General features: G+C 45.2%; 1 protein-coding gene across 4 annotated transcripts in view; it reads left to right on the top strand.

The window, feature by feature from the left end:
- The window catches only part of HTT (huntingtin), a 241735-nt gene that overhangs the window by 157262 nt on the left and 64319 nt on the right, over window positions 1–20154 (top strand). For all 4 annotated transcript variants that reach the window (XM_077301601.1, XM_077301602.1, XM_077301600.1 and 1 more), the window contains 6 exons: window positions 541–663; window positions 901–1136; window positions 5789–5931; window positions 8829–9036; window positions 15086–15227; window positions 15607–15786. In XM_077301601.1, the coding sequence (XP_077157716.1) occupies window positions 541–663; window positions 901–1136; window positions 5789–5931; window positions 8829–9036; window positions 15086–15227; window positions 15607–15786 (1032 nt within the window). The remainder of the gene's footprint in view (window positions 1–540; window positions 664–900; window positions 1137–5788; window positions 5932–8828; window positions 9037–15085; window positions 15228–15606; window positions 15787–20154) is intronic.

Here is a 20154-nt window from a genome sequence, read left to right as displayed (position 1 = left end):
GCCCCTTCCAATTCTAGGATTCTAGGATTGCAGTTGGCTAGGGAGGGCGGTTCCTCCAGGAATCGGCCCTATCAGAGTGTGCCCTGATTGGCCCGCAGAGTGTGTCTGGCCGGCCAGAAACCGATCCCAGACACTCTCTGGGCCCCATACACAGTCTAACCACCGGCCCTTTTTCCAATTATGATAGGGCCACTAATGGTTAGGATTTCTCTATAATTTGGGGTTCATGTAAAGAAAATGACATTTTAAATTAAACTATATACTTTGCATCACAGATGAGTGTTGCACTTAGCTCTTAAGATCCATTTGGCAAAAGGAAACTAGGGGGGGGGTGAGGGTCTACCTGGCTATTTATTCCACACCAACACTTGTTTTAGTAGAAGGCTGCAGTCAGCAATGAAGCAGCAGGGCAAAGGTTTCTGCTATTTTCTTACACTGTTCCTAAAACTGTGGATTATTTTCGGTTTCCTTTACTTACTGCCACAGCAGTGGTATGTTTGTTCTTTCTCATGCTCTCTCTCACTTTCTCTTGGCTGACAGATGCATATAGATTCGCACGAAGCTCTGGGGGTCCTGAACACTTTATTTGAAATCCTGGCCCCGTCAGCCCTCCGTCCAGTGGATATGCTTTTGAGGAGCATGTTTGTCACTCCCAGTACAATGGTAAGCAACATGTTTGCTTGGGAAGATGAGGGCAGTAAATAGAATGGTTCGCCCCCTTCTTCCATTTCTCTAGTGTACTTCCATATTTTCCCACTGACAGCCTCATTTAGGTTATTTGCAAGAACAAAGCCTGCTGCTGAATTTTTTCTGACTGTAACAATTGCCATGGTGCATGCGTATGTATTTTGCTGTTATCTAAATATTCTATTTTAAATTTTGTTTTCCCCCCTTCAATAGGACTCTGTGAACACTGTCCAGTTATGGATATCCGGCATTCTTGCTATTCTTCGGGTTTTGATTTCACAGTCAACAGAAGACATTGTACTTTCTCGTATTCAGGAGCTGTCTTTCTCACCCTATTTGATCTCATGTGCAACAATTAACAGACTAAGAAATAGTGAAAACATAAATCCAGCTGAAGAAGAAACTGTGGAGTTGCAACGTAAATATCTACCTGAAGAGACATTTGCAAGGTACGCGCAGTCTTATTCTGTTCCTTGTGCAAGTTTCTCATCTGTTTTACATATAACTTAGTTTTTCATAACAACTACAATAATGTTAACATTAGAACTATAACAGAGGTAACAGACTATAACAACGGGAAAATTTCCCGAGGGATTGAAAGAGTCAGTGGTACGCCTGTAAAAAAATCATCTTTAGACCCGCAAGAGCCTGACAACTACCGACCCTTGACATCTGTAACTGGCAAAATTTTGGAACAAATAATCAAACACTCAGTCCTTCAGCAGCTGGAACTGAGAGCTGCGATTCCTAAGACATGATACTCCGTTTGATACAGCCCAAAATCCCATTTGCCATTTTAGCCACTGAGTCACACTGCTGACTCATGTTCAATGTATGGTCTACTAACACTCCTAGATCCTTTTCGCACATGCTGCTGCCAAGTCTCCCCTATCCTATATTAATGTATTTGGTTTTTCCTACCTAAATGCAGAACTTTACATTTGTCACTATTGAACTTCATTTTATTCAGTTTAGCCCATTTCTCGAGCCTATCAAGATCATCCTGTATTCTGTTGCTGTCTTCAGTTGTGCTTGCTACCCCTCCCAATTTAGTATCATCTGCAAATGTAATAAGTATCCCTCTAATCCCTCATCCAAATAACTTATAAATATGTTGAACAACACAGGCCCCAGGACAGATCCTTGGGGTACTCCACTTGTCACTCTTTTCCAAGAAGATGCTGAACCATTTACAAGTACTCCCTGGGTATGATTTGTCAACCAGTTATTGATCCACCTGAAAGAATTAGGATCCGTACCGCATTTTACTAACTTGTGAACAAGAATATCATGTGGAACCTTATCAAAAGCTTTACTGAAATGCTGAAAATGAGATCCAGGGTGTGGCCTGCTTGATGGGTGGGGACAATAACAAACAGTGAGAGCCCTAGGGTCACCCTGGTTGACACCAGGTCCTGCCCAGTTTTAGAGGATGGCAGCTCAGCATGGACATTTGTTGTTGTTACGTGCAAAGTCGTGTCCGACCCGTCGTGACCCCATGGACAATGATCCTCCAGGCCTTCCTGTCCTCTACCATTCCCTGGAGTTCATTTCAGTTTGCACGGACTACTTCAGTGACACCATCCAGCCACCTAATTCTCTGTCGTTCCCTTCTTCTTTTGCCCTGAATCGCTCCCAGCATTAGGCTCTTCTCCAGGGAGTCCTTCCTTCTCATGAGGTGGCCAAAGTATTGTGAGTTTCATCTTCAGGATCTGGCCTTCTAAGGAGCAGTCCGGGCTGATCTCCTCTAGGACTGACTGGTTTGTTCGCCTTGAAGTCCAAGGGACTCGCAAGAGTCTTCTCCAGCACCAGAGTTCAAAAGCCTCAATTCTTTGACGCTCGGCCTTCCTTATGGTCCAACTTTCACAGCCATTCATTGCAACTGGGAAGACCATAGCCTTGACTAGACACACTTCTGTTGGCAGGGGGATGTCTTTCCATTTTACAATGCAGTCTAGATTTGCCATAGATTTCCTCCCCAGGGGCACGAGTCTTTTAAAATCTGTCACTACCTCCATTTTCTTCCCCTTCTACTTGACAGGAATTGAGAGGCCCAGATGCCATGATCTTAGTTTTCTTGATGCTGAGTTTCAAGAAACGTAATGCTGAGTTTCAACTTCTGCACTCTCCTTCTTCACCTGCATCAAGAGGCTCTTTAGTTCCTCTTCGCTTTCTGCCATTAGAGTGGTATCATCTGCATATCTGAGGTTCTTGATATTTCTCCCTGCAATCTTGATCCCAATTTGTGACTCATCTAACCCTGCCGTTCTCATTATATGCTCCGCATACAAGTTAAATAGGCAAGGTGACAGTATACAGCCTTGCCAAACTCCTTTCTCAATTTTGAACCAATCAGTAATTCCATGCCCAGTTTTCACTATTGCTTTTTGACCTGCATATAGGTTTCTCAAGAGACAGATAAGATGCTCCGGTATTTCCATCTCTTTAAGACCTTGCCACACTTGGTTGTGCTCCACACACAATCAAAGGCTTTAGCATAGTCAATGAAGCAAAAGTAGATGTTCTTCTGGAACTCCCTAGCTTTCTTCATTATCCAGCGTATGTTGGCAATTTGATATCCAGTTCTTCTGCCTCTTTGAAATCCTGCCTGTACTTCTGGAAGTTCTTGGTCCACATATTGCTGGAGCCTAGCTCGTAGGATTTTGAGCATTATGAGAAATGAGTGCAATGGTGCGGTAGTTTGAACATTCTTTGTCATTGCCCTTCTTTGGGATTGGAATGTAAACTGACCTTTTGCAATCCTGTGGCCACTGCTGAGTTTTCCAAATTTGCTGGCATATTGAGTGTAGCAATTTTACTGCATCGTTTTCAACTGGAATGCTGTCACCTCCACTAGTTTTATTGTTGCTCAGACTTCCTAAGGCCCATTTGACTTCACATTCCAGGATGTCGGGTTCCAGGTCAGTGACTACCCCATCATGGCTATCAGGGATGTTAAACTCGCTCTTGTATAGTTGTTCTGTATAATTATGCAACCTTTTTAAAATCTCTGCTTCTGTTAGGTCACTACCATTTTGCTCCTTTATCATACCCATCTTTGCATGAAACGTTCTCTTCATATCTTCAATTTTCTTGAAGAGATCTCTGGTCCTCCCTATTCTATTGTTTTCTTCTATTTGTTTGCACTGTTTGTTTAAGAAGGCATTCTTATCTCTTCTAGCTTTTCTCTGGAATTCTGCATTCAATTGGGTGTATCTTTCTCTTTTTCCCTTGCCTTTCACTTCCCTTCTCTCCTCAGCTATTTGTAAAGCTTCCTCAGACAGCCATTTTGATTTCTTGCATTTCTTTTTTTTAGGATAGTTTTAGTTGCTACCTCTTGTACAGTGTTGCGAACCTCCGTCCATAGTTCTTCAGGCACTCTGTCTATCAGATCTAATAGCTTAAATCTATTTTTCACCTCTACTGTATATTCGTCAGGGATATAATTTAGTTCATACCTGAGTGGCCTAGTGCTTTTCCCTACTTTCTTCAATTTAAGCCTAAATTTTGCAACAAGAGGCTGATGATCTGAACCACAATTGGCTCCTGGTCTTGTTTTTATTGACTGGATAGAACTTTTCCATCTTTGACTGCAGAGCATATAGTCAATCTGATTTTTGTGTTGGCTGTCTGGTGTTGTCCATGTGTAGTTGTTGGGAAAGAGTGTTTGCTATGACCATTGTATTCTCTTGACAAAATTTTACCAGCCTGTGCCCTGCTTCGTTTTGCACTCGAGGGCTAAACTTGCCTGTTATCCCGGGTTATCTTCTGGCTTCCTGCTTTAGCATTCCAATCCCCCATGATGATAAGCACATCATTTTTTTGGCATTGCTTCTAGAAGGTGTTGTAGGGCTTCATAAAACTGGTGAACTTCATCCTCTTCAGCAGCTGTGGTTGGAGCATAGACCTGGATTACTGTGATGCTGAATGGTTTGCCTTGGATTCAAACTTTGTTTTTGCCACAAGTTCCCTCCACAACTGAGCGTCCTTTCGGCTTTAGCCCAGTCACTTAATTCATTCTGGCGCTACTCGTACTAGCCATCTGCTCATCCCCAGTAGCATATTGGACACCTTCCGACCTGAGGGGCTCATCTTCCAGCGTCATCTTTTGCCTTTTGGAACTGTCCATAGAGTTTTCATGGCAAAGATACTGGAGTGGTTTGCCAGTTCCTCTTCCAGTGGATCACCTTTTGTCAGAGATCTCAGCTATGACTTGTCCGTCTTTGGTGGCCCTGCATGGCATAGCTCATAGCTTCACTGAGCTACGCAAGCCCCTTTTCCACGACAAAGCAGTGATCCTTGAACGGGAGCATGGACATTCAAGTCCCTCAAAACTAATAGTCTGGGGAAGTGTAGCATCCAGGCCGCCATCGCCTCCAGCAGGGCTGGCAGGGCATCTGGAGGTGCATAGGGCGCACGGTATACTAACGAGGTAACCATGCTCTCAGTTGATCCCCATCTGAGGCCAACACATTTAGTGCCTGGCATTGACGGTGCAGGAAGGGTCCTGAAAGAGAAAGCCTCTTGGGTTAGGATTGCCACCAATTTATCATTCATGCTTGCTGTGATAAGAACATTTGAGATGTGTTTGAATTCTAAGGAAATAATGCAAGTGGCCTTAAAAGTCTCATTTGTGTCATTATACGACATAAATGGGTCAGCTTTCACCTCTGATTTGCCCTCATCAGGGGAGCATTCCCGCAAGGGCTGACACACACTGAGGGCCAATCAGAGGCTCTTCCTCCATTCCTCATCTCAGTGCTTGGCCTGAGTTGGAAGAGCAGCCACATGGTAATCCAGGGGGCTGTGGGTGGCCATCCATATGTGCTCCATGCTGCCTCCTGGCCACCAGGGGAGGGTGCGGAAGGCTGACGGCACGGTGTGCACACTGCTCTTGCCATCCTGCTGAGTGCTGGGAGACCTCGGAGGGTCTCCAGGTTCCCCTGCCCATTTTTAAAATTGCCTTCTCTAAAATAAGGGGTTGGACTAAATGACCCTGGAAGCCCCATCCAATTCTATTATTCTAGTAGAGAACATATATTGAGCCTGTTACTTGCTGAGTGAGCTATGTTAATGCTTTGTAAAACAACCCCCCCCCCAGGTTCTTGTTACAGCTGGTGGGCATCCTGTTAGAAGACATCACCACCAAGCATTTGAATGTGGATATGAATGAACAGCAACATACGTTCTATTGTCAAGAGCTGGGCACATTGCTTATGTGTTTAATTCACACCTTCAAATCAGGTACTCCTTGTCAGATAACATTGTTAAAGCTGGCCTGAGCTCAGGGTTTTAAGGCTTCAGGAATGTGTATTTCTCCTGGCTTCCCAGCAGGTGGACCATTATGCCTGACTATTGTTAATCCTAGTCCTAGTTAAAATAAAACAACCATTAAACTCCTTCTCAGGACCCATTTCAAGCATCTCAAATGGAGTTTGGGACTATTTGCTAGAGAAAACAGTTTGTTTTTGCATTTTTCAGCATTTTTCTTCCAGTTGTTTCAAAACTCTTGTTTGTAGGGAAGATAGAAATGTTTCTGGTAGGAAAATTTTGTACCTGTGTGACATCGTTAGGAGCAATTAATATAAGCACTTCTTCCCTTAGCTTATAGGGCTCATTATATTTTTGGAAGGGTTGTCCTTTCTTACTAGAACATTTCTGGCTATGAGTGGGTTGCTCATCAAACGGATACCTCAGCTTTTCACTGAAGATTGGTTTGTGTTACTCTCGTTTACATTAGTCTCTGTGACTCGACATCTTCCATTTCCCTTACTGACTAAAGAGACGTTGTTACCAGCCAATCCAAACATTAAGATTTTAATCCTCTTGAAAAGCATGCATTTGATTTTCTTGTTAGAGCATGAAAAGGGTTGGGGCAGCACTGGAGATGGTTAGCTGGCCACTTGTATGTGTACCCTTGGAGTGCCCTGGGGAGACAGCCAGCATGGCTGACTTCCATCTTCTCCAGGTTGAGAAAACGAAGCCACGTGGCAGGGGTCATCTGAGAAACAACTCCAATCAAAGATCTGTGAGTAAGGGGTGAACAATGTCTGGATTTATATCTTTCACCAGACAGTATAGAAATATTTTCATCCTTCTGGTTTTCAAATATTTTTGCCATTTTTACATTTATTGGTTCTCTACAAGTGCCAAGTAAATTTGTCCGTGATCTTGTTGAACCTGTGATTGCATTTGTACTCTGGTTGGGCCTGTTGGGTTGTTTCCCTTTTAAAGTTGGGGTTTTTTGCTCCTTTTAATGGGTCATTCTCAGAGGGGTTGTTATCACCATATGAGCCAGAAAAGGGTGTTGTAAGTATGGAAACCATTGGTGGCAATGCCATATGCTTTCCAAAGATTTGGGGACCTTTGGGTGGGTAAGGCCAGTAAGAACTTTAAAGTATTTTGCATGGTTCCAGAGGCTGGGTTAATAATGGTCAGGCATAAGAATAAACCCCAGATGGAGGGTCAGGACTGGGGAAGTCCATGGTTCTGCAGCTTGTCCTTGATTCCCATTAGCTTTTTCTCACCGCAAGGACTTTATTTGTTGCATACAGATTGTATTTGTTAACACAGTGGTCCCCAACCTTTTTATTGCTGGGGACTAGTCAACACTTGACAATTTTACTGAGGCCTGGGGGGGGTGGTAGTCTATTGCTGAGGGATGTTGCCACCACCTGAGCCCCTGTTCCACTTGCTTTCCCGCTGGCACCCCTGACTTCCCGCGGCCCGCTGGGAGGCGCTGCCAGCAGCATCTGCGCAGTGCCACATCGAGGGGGAGCCCCAGCCATGGTGGCCGCCGGAGAAAAGAATAAGAATAAGAAGAGTTGGTTCTTATATGCCGCTTTTCTCTACCCGAAGGAGTCTCAAAGCAGCTTACAATCCCCTTCCCTTTCCCCACAACAGATACCCTGTGGGGTAGGTGAGACCCTGATATTCCTGCTCAGTCAGAGCAGTTTTCTCAGTGCTGTGGCGAGCTCAAGGTCACCCAGCTGGTTGCATGTGTGGGAGTGCAGATTCAAACCTGGCTCGCCAGATTAGAAGTCCACACTCCTAACCACTACACCAAGCTGGCTCTCTTCTCATGCACCAAAGGCGAGCACCAAAGGCGAGCCGGTGGCAGAGTGGCAGGGCAGCTTCCGAGGCAGCAGCCAGGGAGGAGGACGAGGAGGAGCTCTTGCCCGGTACCGACTCATCAGCGGACCGGTAGCGGTCCCTGGATCGGAGATTGAGGACCACTGTCTTAACATGTTTATAGCCCCACTTTTCTCCCAAGCATCCTGGGACATAAGGCTGTCAACAGCTACGTAGAAGCAGTGTAATATAACACTCAAAACTAAAATGACTTGTGGCCCAACCTGGGTATTCTTGCCTTTGTGCAAGCTCAGACTGCCCTCTAAGCTCTGCAGTGTCACTGTGTTTTACAGCTGTGTCCAATCTCTTCTGAGAGGCAGTTCTAGAGGCATGGGGCAGCCGTGGAAATCCCAAGCGTGCACCATAGCAGAATGTGCTGCAGACAGTGGAAGGACTGACAATTGACTTTGCTGGGAAAGTTGCACCTTCTGTGTGGGAACATGTGGGGAGAGGCGGTCCTTCAAGAAGCAGGCTTTACGTACCTATACATCAGATCTCATTAAAGTAGAGTAAAGTAAAGACTTGAAAACTATTTTTAAACTTAAAATAAAAATCCAGATTTGATGGGATTATAACCATCCAGTGTCCTAAATCAGTGGTCCCCAACCTGTGGGCCGCGGCCCGGTGCCGGTCCGCGAAGGCCATGGCGCCGGGCCGCAGGTCCCTCTCCCCGCCCCCCCCCCCCCGCAGTAAAAAACTTCCCAGGCTGCAAGCTTGCGGCCCGGGAAGCTTCTTACTGCGGGAGAGCGGGGAGAGGGAATCAGGGCCGGGCTGCGCCCGTGCGGGCGCGGCCCAATGCGCGGGCATGGCCCGCGGGGGCGCGGCCCGATGCACGGGTGCGGCCTGTGGGCGCGGCCGATGCGTGGGTGGGGCCCGCGTGGGCCGCGGGCCGCGCACCCGATGCCCTGCCGGTCCCCAACCTCAGAAAGGTTGGGGACCACTGTCCTAAATAGTACTATCACTATGATCTCCCTTTGAAACCGAATATTGTAATTGTCACTTTTTTATAGGAATGTTCAGAAGAATCACTGCAGCAGCCACCAAACTCTTTATGGGAGATGGATCATCAGATAATTTCTATACCCTTGACAGCTTAAATTATCTTGTTCAGTCCATGATAGCCACACACCCTTCTTTGGTCCTCCTGTGGTGTCAAATCTTACTGCTTGTTAATTATACCAACTGCAGCTGGTGGTCAGAAGTTCATCAGACTCCAAAGTAAGACTATTTCTATGACATAAATATTTTTGTTCATTCTGACCTTGCTCATTTTGTTCTCCAGATTTTCCTGTGGAATTAGTATGCCATGTCATAGCTCATTGGTCTGGATTTAGTGAGGTGCATAGCTGATCAAGGGACATTTGTTTCTCTTACAGCAGCACCCATGTGGCACCCCCTTCTCTATGAAAATGTGAGAATTTCATCTGTAATATTTATTTATTCTATTTATTTTGGGATTACATTCTGCTATACAGATGGATAGATATTTCTCATGGATGCTTTAGGCTGATCCTCCTTCACTGTGAACAGAGAAACAAGAAAGTACATTAAATGTTTGCAACCATTTGAAACAAAGAAATATAGCAGTCATAGGTACCCGATATGCATGGTTCCTTTGTGCAACAGCCTTGGGGGTGGAATGTGTCCAGCTGTCCAAGTTGGAATAGGGCCGCCCCTACAGCTCCCGCCCTCCCTCCCTGGACTCTAGCCTCTTTGCTCTCAGAGCGATAGGAGGGAATGAGTGGTCGTGTTCAGTCTGGCAGGGCTCTGTGTGTCTCTGTCTCTGGCGCGTCTGAGAGGAACGTGGCTAGCGTCCAGGGAGGGAGGGCGGGAGCTGTAGGGGTAGGCTGCACCCTGATTGGCCCCATTCCAACTCAGACGACCAAACACGTTCCACCCCCCAGGCTGTTTCACAAATATATAGAGGAACCATGGATAAGGATAAGAAATCAGGAGGAAAGCATCCAATCTTAGATCTTAGGGCACTGAATACATTTGTACACTATTCAAAATTCCAGATGTTATCCCTCCAGCAGTTACTTCACTTGTTCTCTGGTTCACCACTATTGATCTGAGGGTTGCCTACTTCCATATCAGTATCCATCCTAACTCCACAATACTTGCATTTTGTGCCTAAATCCATACATTATGAATATACTAGCAAGAAAGCCCATTGTATGCAGGAATGCAATGGGCACTAGGACCCTGGGGACACTGGGAGGTTTAGATCTCTCTCTCTCACTCTCTCTCTCTCTCCCCCCCCTTCCCTCCTTCCCTCCCTCTCCCTTTCCCTGCATGTCTCTGTGTGCATCGCAGCAGGAGCCAGAGCAGGTAATAAGGGCTCGTTCTTAGGAGGGAAGCAGGACTGGTCAGCAGCTTGGGGCAGGTCTCTCTGTGTCTCTCTCTGCCTCCCTTGCAGCAGGAGTAATAGGAGGGAATGAGGGCTCGTGTTCTGTTTGGCAGGGCTCTGTGTGTCTCTCTTTGTCTCTGGCATTGCTGTCTGCACCCTGATTGGCCCTATTCCAACTTGGACAGCCGGACACGTTCCACCCCCAGGTTGTTTCACAAATATATAGAGGAACCATGGGTAAGGATGGCCTGGCATCTGCCCCCACATTTTCATTAAATGCTGAGCTCTAATAGTTTCATTTGCAACAACAGAATTATCCCTTCCCTTCTACACATATTTAGATGACTGGCTCCTAGTGGCATCATCCCCAGCTGCACTCAGGAACACCATTAATAACTACAGACTTCCTACAATCATAAATCATAGAATAGAATCATAGAGTTGGAAGGGGCCATACAGGCCACCTAGTCCAACCCCCTGCTCAACGTAGGATCAGCCCTAAGCATCCTAAAGCATCCAAGAAAAGTGTGTACCCAACCTTTGCTTGAAGACTGCCAGTGAGGGGGAGCTCACCACCTCCTTAGGCAGCCTATTCCACTGCTGACCTACTCTGATTGTGAAACATTTTTTCCTGATATATCGTTGTACTTGTAGTTTAAACCCGTTACTGTGTCCTTTCCTCTGCAGCCAATAGGAACAGCATCCTGCCCTCCTCCAAATGACAATTTTTCAAATACTTAAAGAGGGCTATCATGTCCCCTCTCAACCTCATTTTCTCCAGGCCGAACATTCCCAAGTCCCTCCACCTGTCTTCATAGGGCTTGGTCCCTTGGCCCCAGATCATCCTCGTCACTCTCCTCTGTACCCTTTCAATTTTATCTACGTCCTTCTCGAAGTGAGGCCTCCAGAACTGCACACAGTACTCCAGGTGTGGTCTGACCCGTGCCGTATACAATGGGACTATGACATCTTGTGATTTTGATGTGATGCCCCTATTGATATAGCCCAAAATGGCATTTGCCTTTTTTACCGCTGCATCACACTGCCTGCTCATGTTTAGTTTACAATCCACAAGTACTCCAAGGTTTCGTTCACACACAGTGTTACCTAGAAGCGTATCCCCCATCCAGTAGGCATGCTTTTCATTTTTCTGACCCAGATGCAGAACTTTACACTTATCTTTATTAAATTGCATCTTGTTCTCATTTGCCCATTTTTCCATTGTGTTCAGATCTCTGTCTCTATCTTCCGGAGTATTTGCCAGTCCTCCCAATTTGGTGTCATCTGCAAACTTGATGAGTAGTCCCTCCCCCCCCCTCATCTAGATCATTAATAAATATGTTAAAAAGTACCGGACCGAGCACCGAGCCCTGAGGTGCCCCGCTACTCACCTCTCTCCATTCTGATGAAACACCATTGACAACAACTCTTTGAGTGCGGTTCTCTAACCAATTCCCTATCCACTTAACTATCTGAAAATCCAGATTGCAGTCCTTCAATTTATCCATCAGAACATCATGAGGAACCTTATCAAAAGCTGTACTAAAATCCAAGTAAACGACATCAACCGAATTTCCATGATCCAGCAAACCTGTCACTTGGTCAAAAAAGGAAACCAGGTTGGTCTGGCAGGACCTGTTGGAGACAAATCCATGCTGACTTCCTTGGATCTGCAATACGAAAAAGGAAGAAAGGTTCAAAACCTGTACAGAGAAAAACAGAACCTTTCCAAGGCAATTGGTACAATACATTTTATATATCAATAATTTTTTAAGGACCAACCAAAACGGTTTCTAGATATACTCTGTTTTCACAATTTTTCTTCAGTGGTTGATTCCTAAATACATAATGTATAAATTAATAAAATTAAATTTTAAGTTTAAACAATGCAGTAAAGAATTACTCCCACATACCTCCATAACCAGTTTGTAGTATCACACCTTACCTTATACTCTATCAACCAATTTTTATATATAGATAGGCTCTGTAAAGTATTGTGGGGAATGTCAGTCAAAAAACATTCCCAATGGTTTAGGGCTACTATCCAGGTATAAATACAACATCTTAACAGGCCCCCCAGTAACATTCTTAAAGGTACACTACTCTTTTACAGAAACTCTACTATTATCCAAAAGTACTCCAAAGTCAAAACTTACAGAAAGCAAGACATTTCTAAAGAAGTGTTCAGTCCTCTAGGGCTAAGTGTATCTAGAGAGTATATAAAGAAACATTCATGTTGTCTTAAGAGTCTGTTCATGTCTATTTTATTGCGTCCCTGATGATGGAGTTGTTCAAGTCCAAAAAATTGCAGGCTTTCTGGCGCGTGTCCCATTTCTTCAAAGTGGCTGACCAAAGGTGCATCCATGAGGTGATTTCTTAGTCTACTCAGGTGCTCCTGGATTCGTATCTTCAAGGGGCGAGAGCTGATTCCAATATACAATCTGGAGCAAGGGTATCGTATAGCATATATTACATTCTTACTCAAATAGTTAATATATTGATTGATTTTAACAGAAAAAACATTTTCTGATTGTTCACATTCTTTAATTTGTAGTAAGTACTTGCAGCATATACATGAGCCACACCTATAGTTTCCAACCGGTAAAGTGGTTTCACCGGCCTCCTTATTCTGTTCCCTCTTTGTTACCAACTCGCCAATGTTATGACTTCTCCTCCATGCTAATCTAAAGCCATTTTCACAACCTGGAATGTCACTAATCAAATGCCAATGTTTCTGCAATATTTTGTTGATATCTGAGGCAAAATAAGAAAAATCAAACACACAAGTGAACTTCATGTTTTCTCTACGTTGGCCATATTGAAGCAGCTCCTCCCTTCCCTTCAAATTAGCTCTGGTCCTGGCCTTAGAAATCACTCCTTCAGGATATCCACGTGGTTTTAGTGCTCTTGATAATGCCTCAGACGCTTCCTCATATAATGCATCGTTAGTGTTTATTCTCTTGTGTCTTAGAAATTGCCCACAGGGCAGATTCCTTTTTAGATGTGAGGGTGAACACTCTTATAATGAAGCAGTGTGTTCCTATCTGTAGATTTCCTATATGAGGCTGTGACAAGTTTACCTTGGGGATCAAAAGTAACCAAAGTGTCTAAAAAGGCTAATTGTGAAGAACTATGTTGACCTGTAAATTTGATTAAAGGGTGCAGGCTATTACACCACTCAATAAATTGCATCACAGTTTCGCCATTTAAATAAATTATGAAAATATCATCAAGGAATCTGGTGTAAAAAAATATGTCTGATTTGAATGGGTTAAGATTCTCATCCAGAAGCCATTTGCTTTCAAAATCTAGCATGAACAAAGTAGCTATGGATGGTGCTACTGGGGACCCCATCGATACCCCCTGTACCTGTAAATATAATTCTCTATCAAACTCAAAATAATTATGTTCCAAAATTAAATCCAATAAATCCAATAGGAAATGAGTTGGTGGTCTCTTACCTCTGGTCCAGTGCATTCTGTACTACCACTCTGGCTTCTTCTACAGGGATGTTTGTATAAAGTGAAGTCACATCCATAGATAGTAAGATTGCCCCTTTCGGAATGATTAATTTATGAATTGGATCACCAAATTGTCCTCCAGATGTTTGCAGATCGCTCCCTTTAATATCTGCTTCATTATTTGTCCATCCGCACCCAACAGTGGGCCTATTGCCTCCTTTACTTTACGTTTGCTCCTCACATAACTGAAAAATCTTTTCTTGTTACAGTGGGCTTCCCTGGCCAATCTTATCTCACTCTCAGCTTTGGCCTTTCTGATGATTGATCTACAATGCCTAGTAACCTGTAGGTACTCTTCTTTAGAGCTCTGTCCTTCCCTCCATTTCCTGAACCACCACACTGTTTGTTTTCCCCTCGCTTATTTTCACCCAGATGCTTTCCACTGTAGATATACTCTCCTTCACTAGAATTTCCTGACAGGTAAACCCTTTCCTCACATACAGTGCCACTCCTCCACCTCTTCGATCTATTCTGTTTTTTCTGAACAGTTCATATCCATCCACTATTACATCCCAGTTATGAGAATCATTCCACCATGTTTCTGTGATGCCTACTAGATCATACCTTTCCATCAGCATGAGAAGTTCTAGCACTTCCTTCTTATTGCCCATGCTTCGGGCGTTAGTATAAATATATCTGAATCCTTTTACTTTTGGTTCCCTATGAGCTGGCCTTGCCGGTTGGGCTGCCCCCATTCGGTCTCCTTGTGGCTTCAGTTTAAAGCTCTCCTGATGAATCTCCCCAGGTTCCTGCCAAACACATTCTTCCCCAGCTTCGATAAGTGCAGTCCATCAGGTGCTAGTAGGCCTTCCTCAAGAAAGCCTATCCCATGGTCCCAGAAACCAAATCTCTCCTGCCGGCACCAACTACACAGCCAGTGATTCACCTCCATTATCTTCCTCTCCTGACGCATTCCTCTTCCCTTGACAGGCAAGATTGAAGAGAATACCGCTTGTGCCCCCATTTGCTAGAGCTTCCTCCCCAGATCTTGATAGTCTGTTAGTCTGTCCTTGGGGTTCATTGTGAATATGGAAAAATCTGTTCTAGAACCTGCTCAACTCAAATTGATTTGATCACAGAAAGGTCAACCCTCCGTAGGGACAGAATACTAACAATCTTAGCATTGGCCAGATGGATATACAATAACAAGTATCAGTCTGCTCACATCATTTAATGCTTATTGGGCCACATGGCTGCATCTACAGGTTCTAAGCTTGTTCTGAATGGAGAGGCACAGGACTGGACCAGGGGTACTATGGTGCTTAGTCACAAATATCAGTGTACTTGGATAGCATTTCACAAACAAAAGGAGGCATGAATGGCAAAGGGGTGGAGGTGATGGCATCAGAATGGAAATAAACAACATTTCTTAGCAGTAAAACAAACTCTCTTTCAGGAGGCACAGTCTTTCCAGTACTAAATTGCTTAGCCCTCAGATACCTGAAGGAAATGAAGAACCAGATTTTAAATCAAAACTTGGCATGTGTAATCGAGAGATTGTTCGAAGAGGGGCACTCATTCTATTTTGTGATTATGTGGTAAGTTGAGTGACTTTTACTCCTGGTAGACTATTCAACATTTTCCTTTGTCAGCTTTCAGATTTGAGTATTTGAGCTTTCCCCTAGCTGTATTGTAAGCCGCCTTGAACAACAAGGTGAGCTATAAATGTTTTAATAAATAAAGGACTATTCAGAAGATTATTTGAGTAGACATTGTGGACACCGTTAAGCTCTTAGTCTGCCTTCCACTTAAGAGTTTCTCCCTTTAATAAAACTTTCTCTCTGCCTTCTGGGCTCCCAACAAAGGTCTAGTCTGGCTGGAGAAATTCACAAGGGTAGAAGCAGCAGTTGTGTAATCATTATGGTTTGCCAGAGGAAATGTACAAAGCGTTGATTAATTTTTCTTTTCCTTCCTTAGTGCCAAAACCTACATGATTCAGAACATTTGACCTGGTTGATTGTGAATCATGTCCAAGATCTCATTAACCTCTCTCATGAACCTCCTGTGCAAGACTTCATCAGTGCCATTCACAGGAATGCAGCTGCCAGTGGACTTTTCATCCAGGCCATTCAGTCACGATGTGAGAACTTCACAGCTGTAAGCTCTCTGGAATTCAGAACTCTTGACCAACAAGTTTTCTGACTTTATTCGCAGCTGTTTTGCAGGCAACAGCTAAAGTGTCAAAACCATATTTCCCTTTTTTTGCCATGTATTCTTTATGTATTGGCAGCTTTAGTTCATTTTCAATCTTGTTGTGCAGCCCCACATTGGGACTGCGCAGGTCAGCCGCAGAAGTCTTTTCCAGCCATAGCCCTATAGGGGGCGAAGTATGCATGTGCGCGGCATCCTGCTGGAATGCACATGTGATATGGGCGGAGCACCCCCTCTTACCTCAGTTCCTTTTCTGCCACCGCAAAGAACAGTCGATCTTCGGTTAACTCTTTATTCTCTGATTATGGCCTCAAAGACTGTATTTAAAAGATGTACTCGCTGTGGGGTGAAGGTCCCGCAGGCTGGCGATCATGATCTGTGTCTCCTCAGTGAGGCACACAACGTCAGGGCTTGCGAGATCTGCTAGCGCAATACACCAAAGGCAAGGTCAGATGGTTCTGCCAGATTAAAGGCAGCACTTTGGGAGAAGGCCCTGCAGGGTCCACAACTGCCAGCCCCTTCCAAACCGGCATCCAAGACAACCTCTGCTCCTGCCCACACCCTGGATCCCTTCTGGTCCGTCTACACCATCCCTGCCTCCCGCAACCTCAGAGGCCATTACGGTTCCTGCCACTCTGGCTACGTCTTCAGAGCCTCACACTAAGAAGGCGAGAAAGAGCAAAAATAAAACCCATTCCTCTCATTCCGATTACAGAATGGCCACCAATCTACGGCTTCATCTGCCTCTATGGCTCCATCTCAAGATCACCCGTCCGTTCAGTCTTCCCGTACAGTTCCACTAATCCGGCTTCCATCGGTTCCATCTACAATTCCATTAACACAGCAAACTTCATCTCCAGTCCCCTCGGGCCCCAGTCGTTCACCACAACCATGTTCAGCTCCAACATAAGCTGCCTCACTGGCAGCTTATGATCCAGATGTGGACCATTTATCGGGCCAATGGGTCCAGCCTTACAAAGGTGAACTGACCATCTCCTTTGGTTTGGGGGAAAACCACCCCCAAGAACAGGAGACTGAGATGGAAGAAAGTGAGCTTGTCCAGCCTCCGCTTTCTCCTAGTACCTCCCCTTCCCCAGACGCCAACATCAGGGACCCCACTTCCTTACATCCATCTGAGTATGGCTAAGGCCCTGGAGCTGGACATTTTGTCAACTGACACCTGCCCCAAGGACAAGATCCTTAGTTGCCTTTACTCCTCTGCTCCCACCTCCCACCAATCGGAAAGAAACCAGCCTCTGCTTTCCCTGTTCTTAGGAAACGACTCCTTCTACAAGGTGGACTCTTCCTCTTTCCTTTCCACCCATCCTCCTTCTACCTCTACTGTCCTCCAAGATATGCAGATCAAACACCGTCCTGGTCAACACATGGCACCCCTGGAACAGGGAAAGTCGCACATTAGAGGGCCTTTGCCAGAAAGCTTACTTGTCTGTGGCCTTATCCTTCTGCATAGCCAACTACCAGGCCATCAATGCAGGATACCAATGGCATGTGGAAAGGTATTTCCAAATAACTGGACATGCTTCCAGAAGAAGCAAAATCATGGCCAAGATGTTGCAGACTGAGGCCGTGCAAACATCCAAACAGGCAATTAGTGCTGGATAGTACTCGTCTGAGGTGGCTGCTTGAGCCATGGCTATGGTGTACACCCTGTGCCGCCACTCCTGGCTGTGGGGAACTTCTCTACCCCTCGATGCAAAGTTGCAAGGTTGAGGATCTTCCATTCAAAAAGGACACCCTTTTTGCTGCTGCAGCTGACAGTCTCCTCAATTCCATGAAGAAGAGCCGTCAGACCGCTCGTTCCCTTAGCGCCTTTCCTCCTCCTCCACCCATCCAACCCAAACTGACCTTCTACCGCCAACATTTCCATGCTCCTCAATTCTGTCCTCCTTCTCTTCCTTTGACTGTATCCTTCACATCCTTCCCACAGTTCTCAAGGACACGCCAGCCACCCCGTTCCAAGGGTCAACAGCAATATCCTCAGAAGGATACCCATCATTGTCAACAAGGCAAAGGCGCCTTCTGACAATTAAAATCAGTGACCACTCCAGTCGTCTTCGGCAATCACCTTGCCAAGTTCACCTTGGCTTGCAGCTTGATTACAAGACTTGGATTTTGGCCATAGTTAAAAAGGGCTACAGGTTAGAATTTCCCTCTGTTCCCCCTCAAGTTATAGGCTTTAAAGCACCTGTTAATTCCTTTCCAGAGTTGGATGTACAAGTTGAAGAGCTGTTAGCCAAAGGTGCAGTTGAAGAAATTCCAGATGGCCTGCTAAAGTTTGGGTTCTGTTCCCGCTTTTTGTTAGTTGACAAGAAGGATGGTGGTTGCTGTACAATCCTTGATTTCAGGGAGCTTAATAAAAATTTGATTGTTTCACATTGCGCATGGTCTCCCTGCCTTCTGTCATGGAATTCCTCTCACTCGGGAATTGTAGTCCTGGATATCAACGATGCTTATTTCCATATTTCTCTTTGTGAGGCAGATAGATGTTTCCCATGATTCTGAAAGGGATCTCAAATATTCCAATACACAGTTTTACCGTTTGGTTTGGCTACAGCACCATGGGTGTTCACAAAGTTTACGGCAGTGGTGGTGTCATACCTGTGTATTCGGGGTATCATAATGTACCCGTTTGTGGATGACTGGCTCCTAGTGCTCTTAGGGCCAATTAAACTCTCACATTTCTATTACCCTAGACCTCTGCCTACAGCTGGGTCTTCAGGTAAATTTCCAAAAGTCACGTCTAACTCCATCCTCATTAGTGCTTCCTTGGATTCAAACCAAGCCTATGCTTTTCTGCCATGCGACCATCTGAGATCTATCTGTGCTATGGTTCATGTCTTCTCCAGGAACCACTAGTTGTTGTTGTTGTTGTTAGGTGCAAAGTCGTGTCCGACCCATCGCGACCCCATGGACAATGATCCTCCAGGACTTCCTGTCCTCTACCATTCCCCGGAGCCCATTTAAGTTTTCACCTACTGCTTCAGTGACTCCATCCAGCCACCTCATTCTCTGTCGTCCCCTTCTTCATTTGCCCTCAATCGCTCCCAGCATTATGCTCTGCTCCAGGGAGTCCTTCCTTCTCATGAATTGGCCAAAATATTTGAGTTTCATCTTCAGGATCTGGCCTTCTAAAGAGCAGTCAGGGCTGATCTCCTCTAGGACTGACCGGTTTGTTCGCCTTGCAGTCCAAGGGACTCGCAAGAGTCTTCTCCAGCACCAGAGTTCAAAAGCCTCAATTCTTTGATGCTCGGCTTTCCTTATGGTCCAACTTTTGCAGCCATACATTGCAACTTGGAATACCATAGCCTTGACTAAACGCAGTTTTGCTGCCTGTACTTCTGGAAGTTCTTGGTCCACATATTGCTGGAGCCTAGCTTGTAGGATTTTGAGCATAACTTTGCTAGCATGAGAAATGAGAGCAATGGTGCGGTAGTTTGAACATTCTTTGGCATTGCCCTTCTTTGGGGTTGGAATGTAAACTGACTTTTTCCAGTCCTGTGGCCATTGTTAAGTTTTCCAAATTTGCTGGCATATTGAGTGTAGCACTTTTACTGCATCGTCTTTTAAGATTTTGAATAGTTCAACTGGAATGCTGTCACCACCACTGGCTTTATTGTTGCTCAGACTTCCTACGGTCCATTTGACTTCACATTCCAGGATGTCTGGCTTCAGCTCAGTAACTACCCCATTGTGGTTATCAGGGATGTTAAGCTCGCTCTTGTATAGTTCTTCTGTATAATTTTTCCACCTTTTAAAAATCTCTCCTGCTGGCACCAACTACGCAGCCAGTGATTCACCTCCATTATCTTCCTCTCCTGACGCATTCCTCTTCCCTTGTCAGGCAAGATTGAAGAGAATACCACTTGTGCCCTCATTTGCTTGAGCTTCCTCCCTAGATCTTGATAGTCTGCTTTAACAGGAGTGATGGTATTCATGGACATGTCATTCGTACTCACATGGACCATCACAAATGGGTAGCGATCTGTAGATTTGAGGAGTTTGGGCAGCCGTTCTCAAACGTCTTTAATTTTTGCCCCTGGCAAGCAACACACCTCTCGGGTTAGGGGGTCGGGCTCAGTCACATGGTGATTCATTCCTCTTAGCAGGGAGTCTCCAATTACCAGTACTCTCCTTTTTCTTTTCTTCTCAACACCATTTCCTTCTATCCCCGTGGCCTCTTCAATTTCTTTTAGACTTTGTTCTGGGACCTCTTCCCTCGTTGACACTTGCACCTCCTCGGCAAGGGCCTCAAATCTATTTTGGCGCTCCAAAGGTCCCGTTAACCGTCTCGCT

Source organism: Paroedura picta, chromosome 10, assembly GCF_049243985.1.
Source record: "Paroedura picta isolate Pp20150507F chromosome 10, Ppicta_v3.0, whole genome shotgun sequence".
Lineage (NCBI taxonomy): Eukaryota > Metazoa > Chordata > Lepidosauria > Squamata > Gekkonidae > Paroedura > Paroedura picta.
This window is presented reverse-complemented; position numbering and strand designations above follow the sequence as displayed.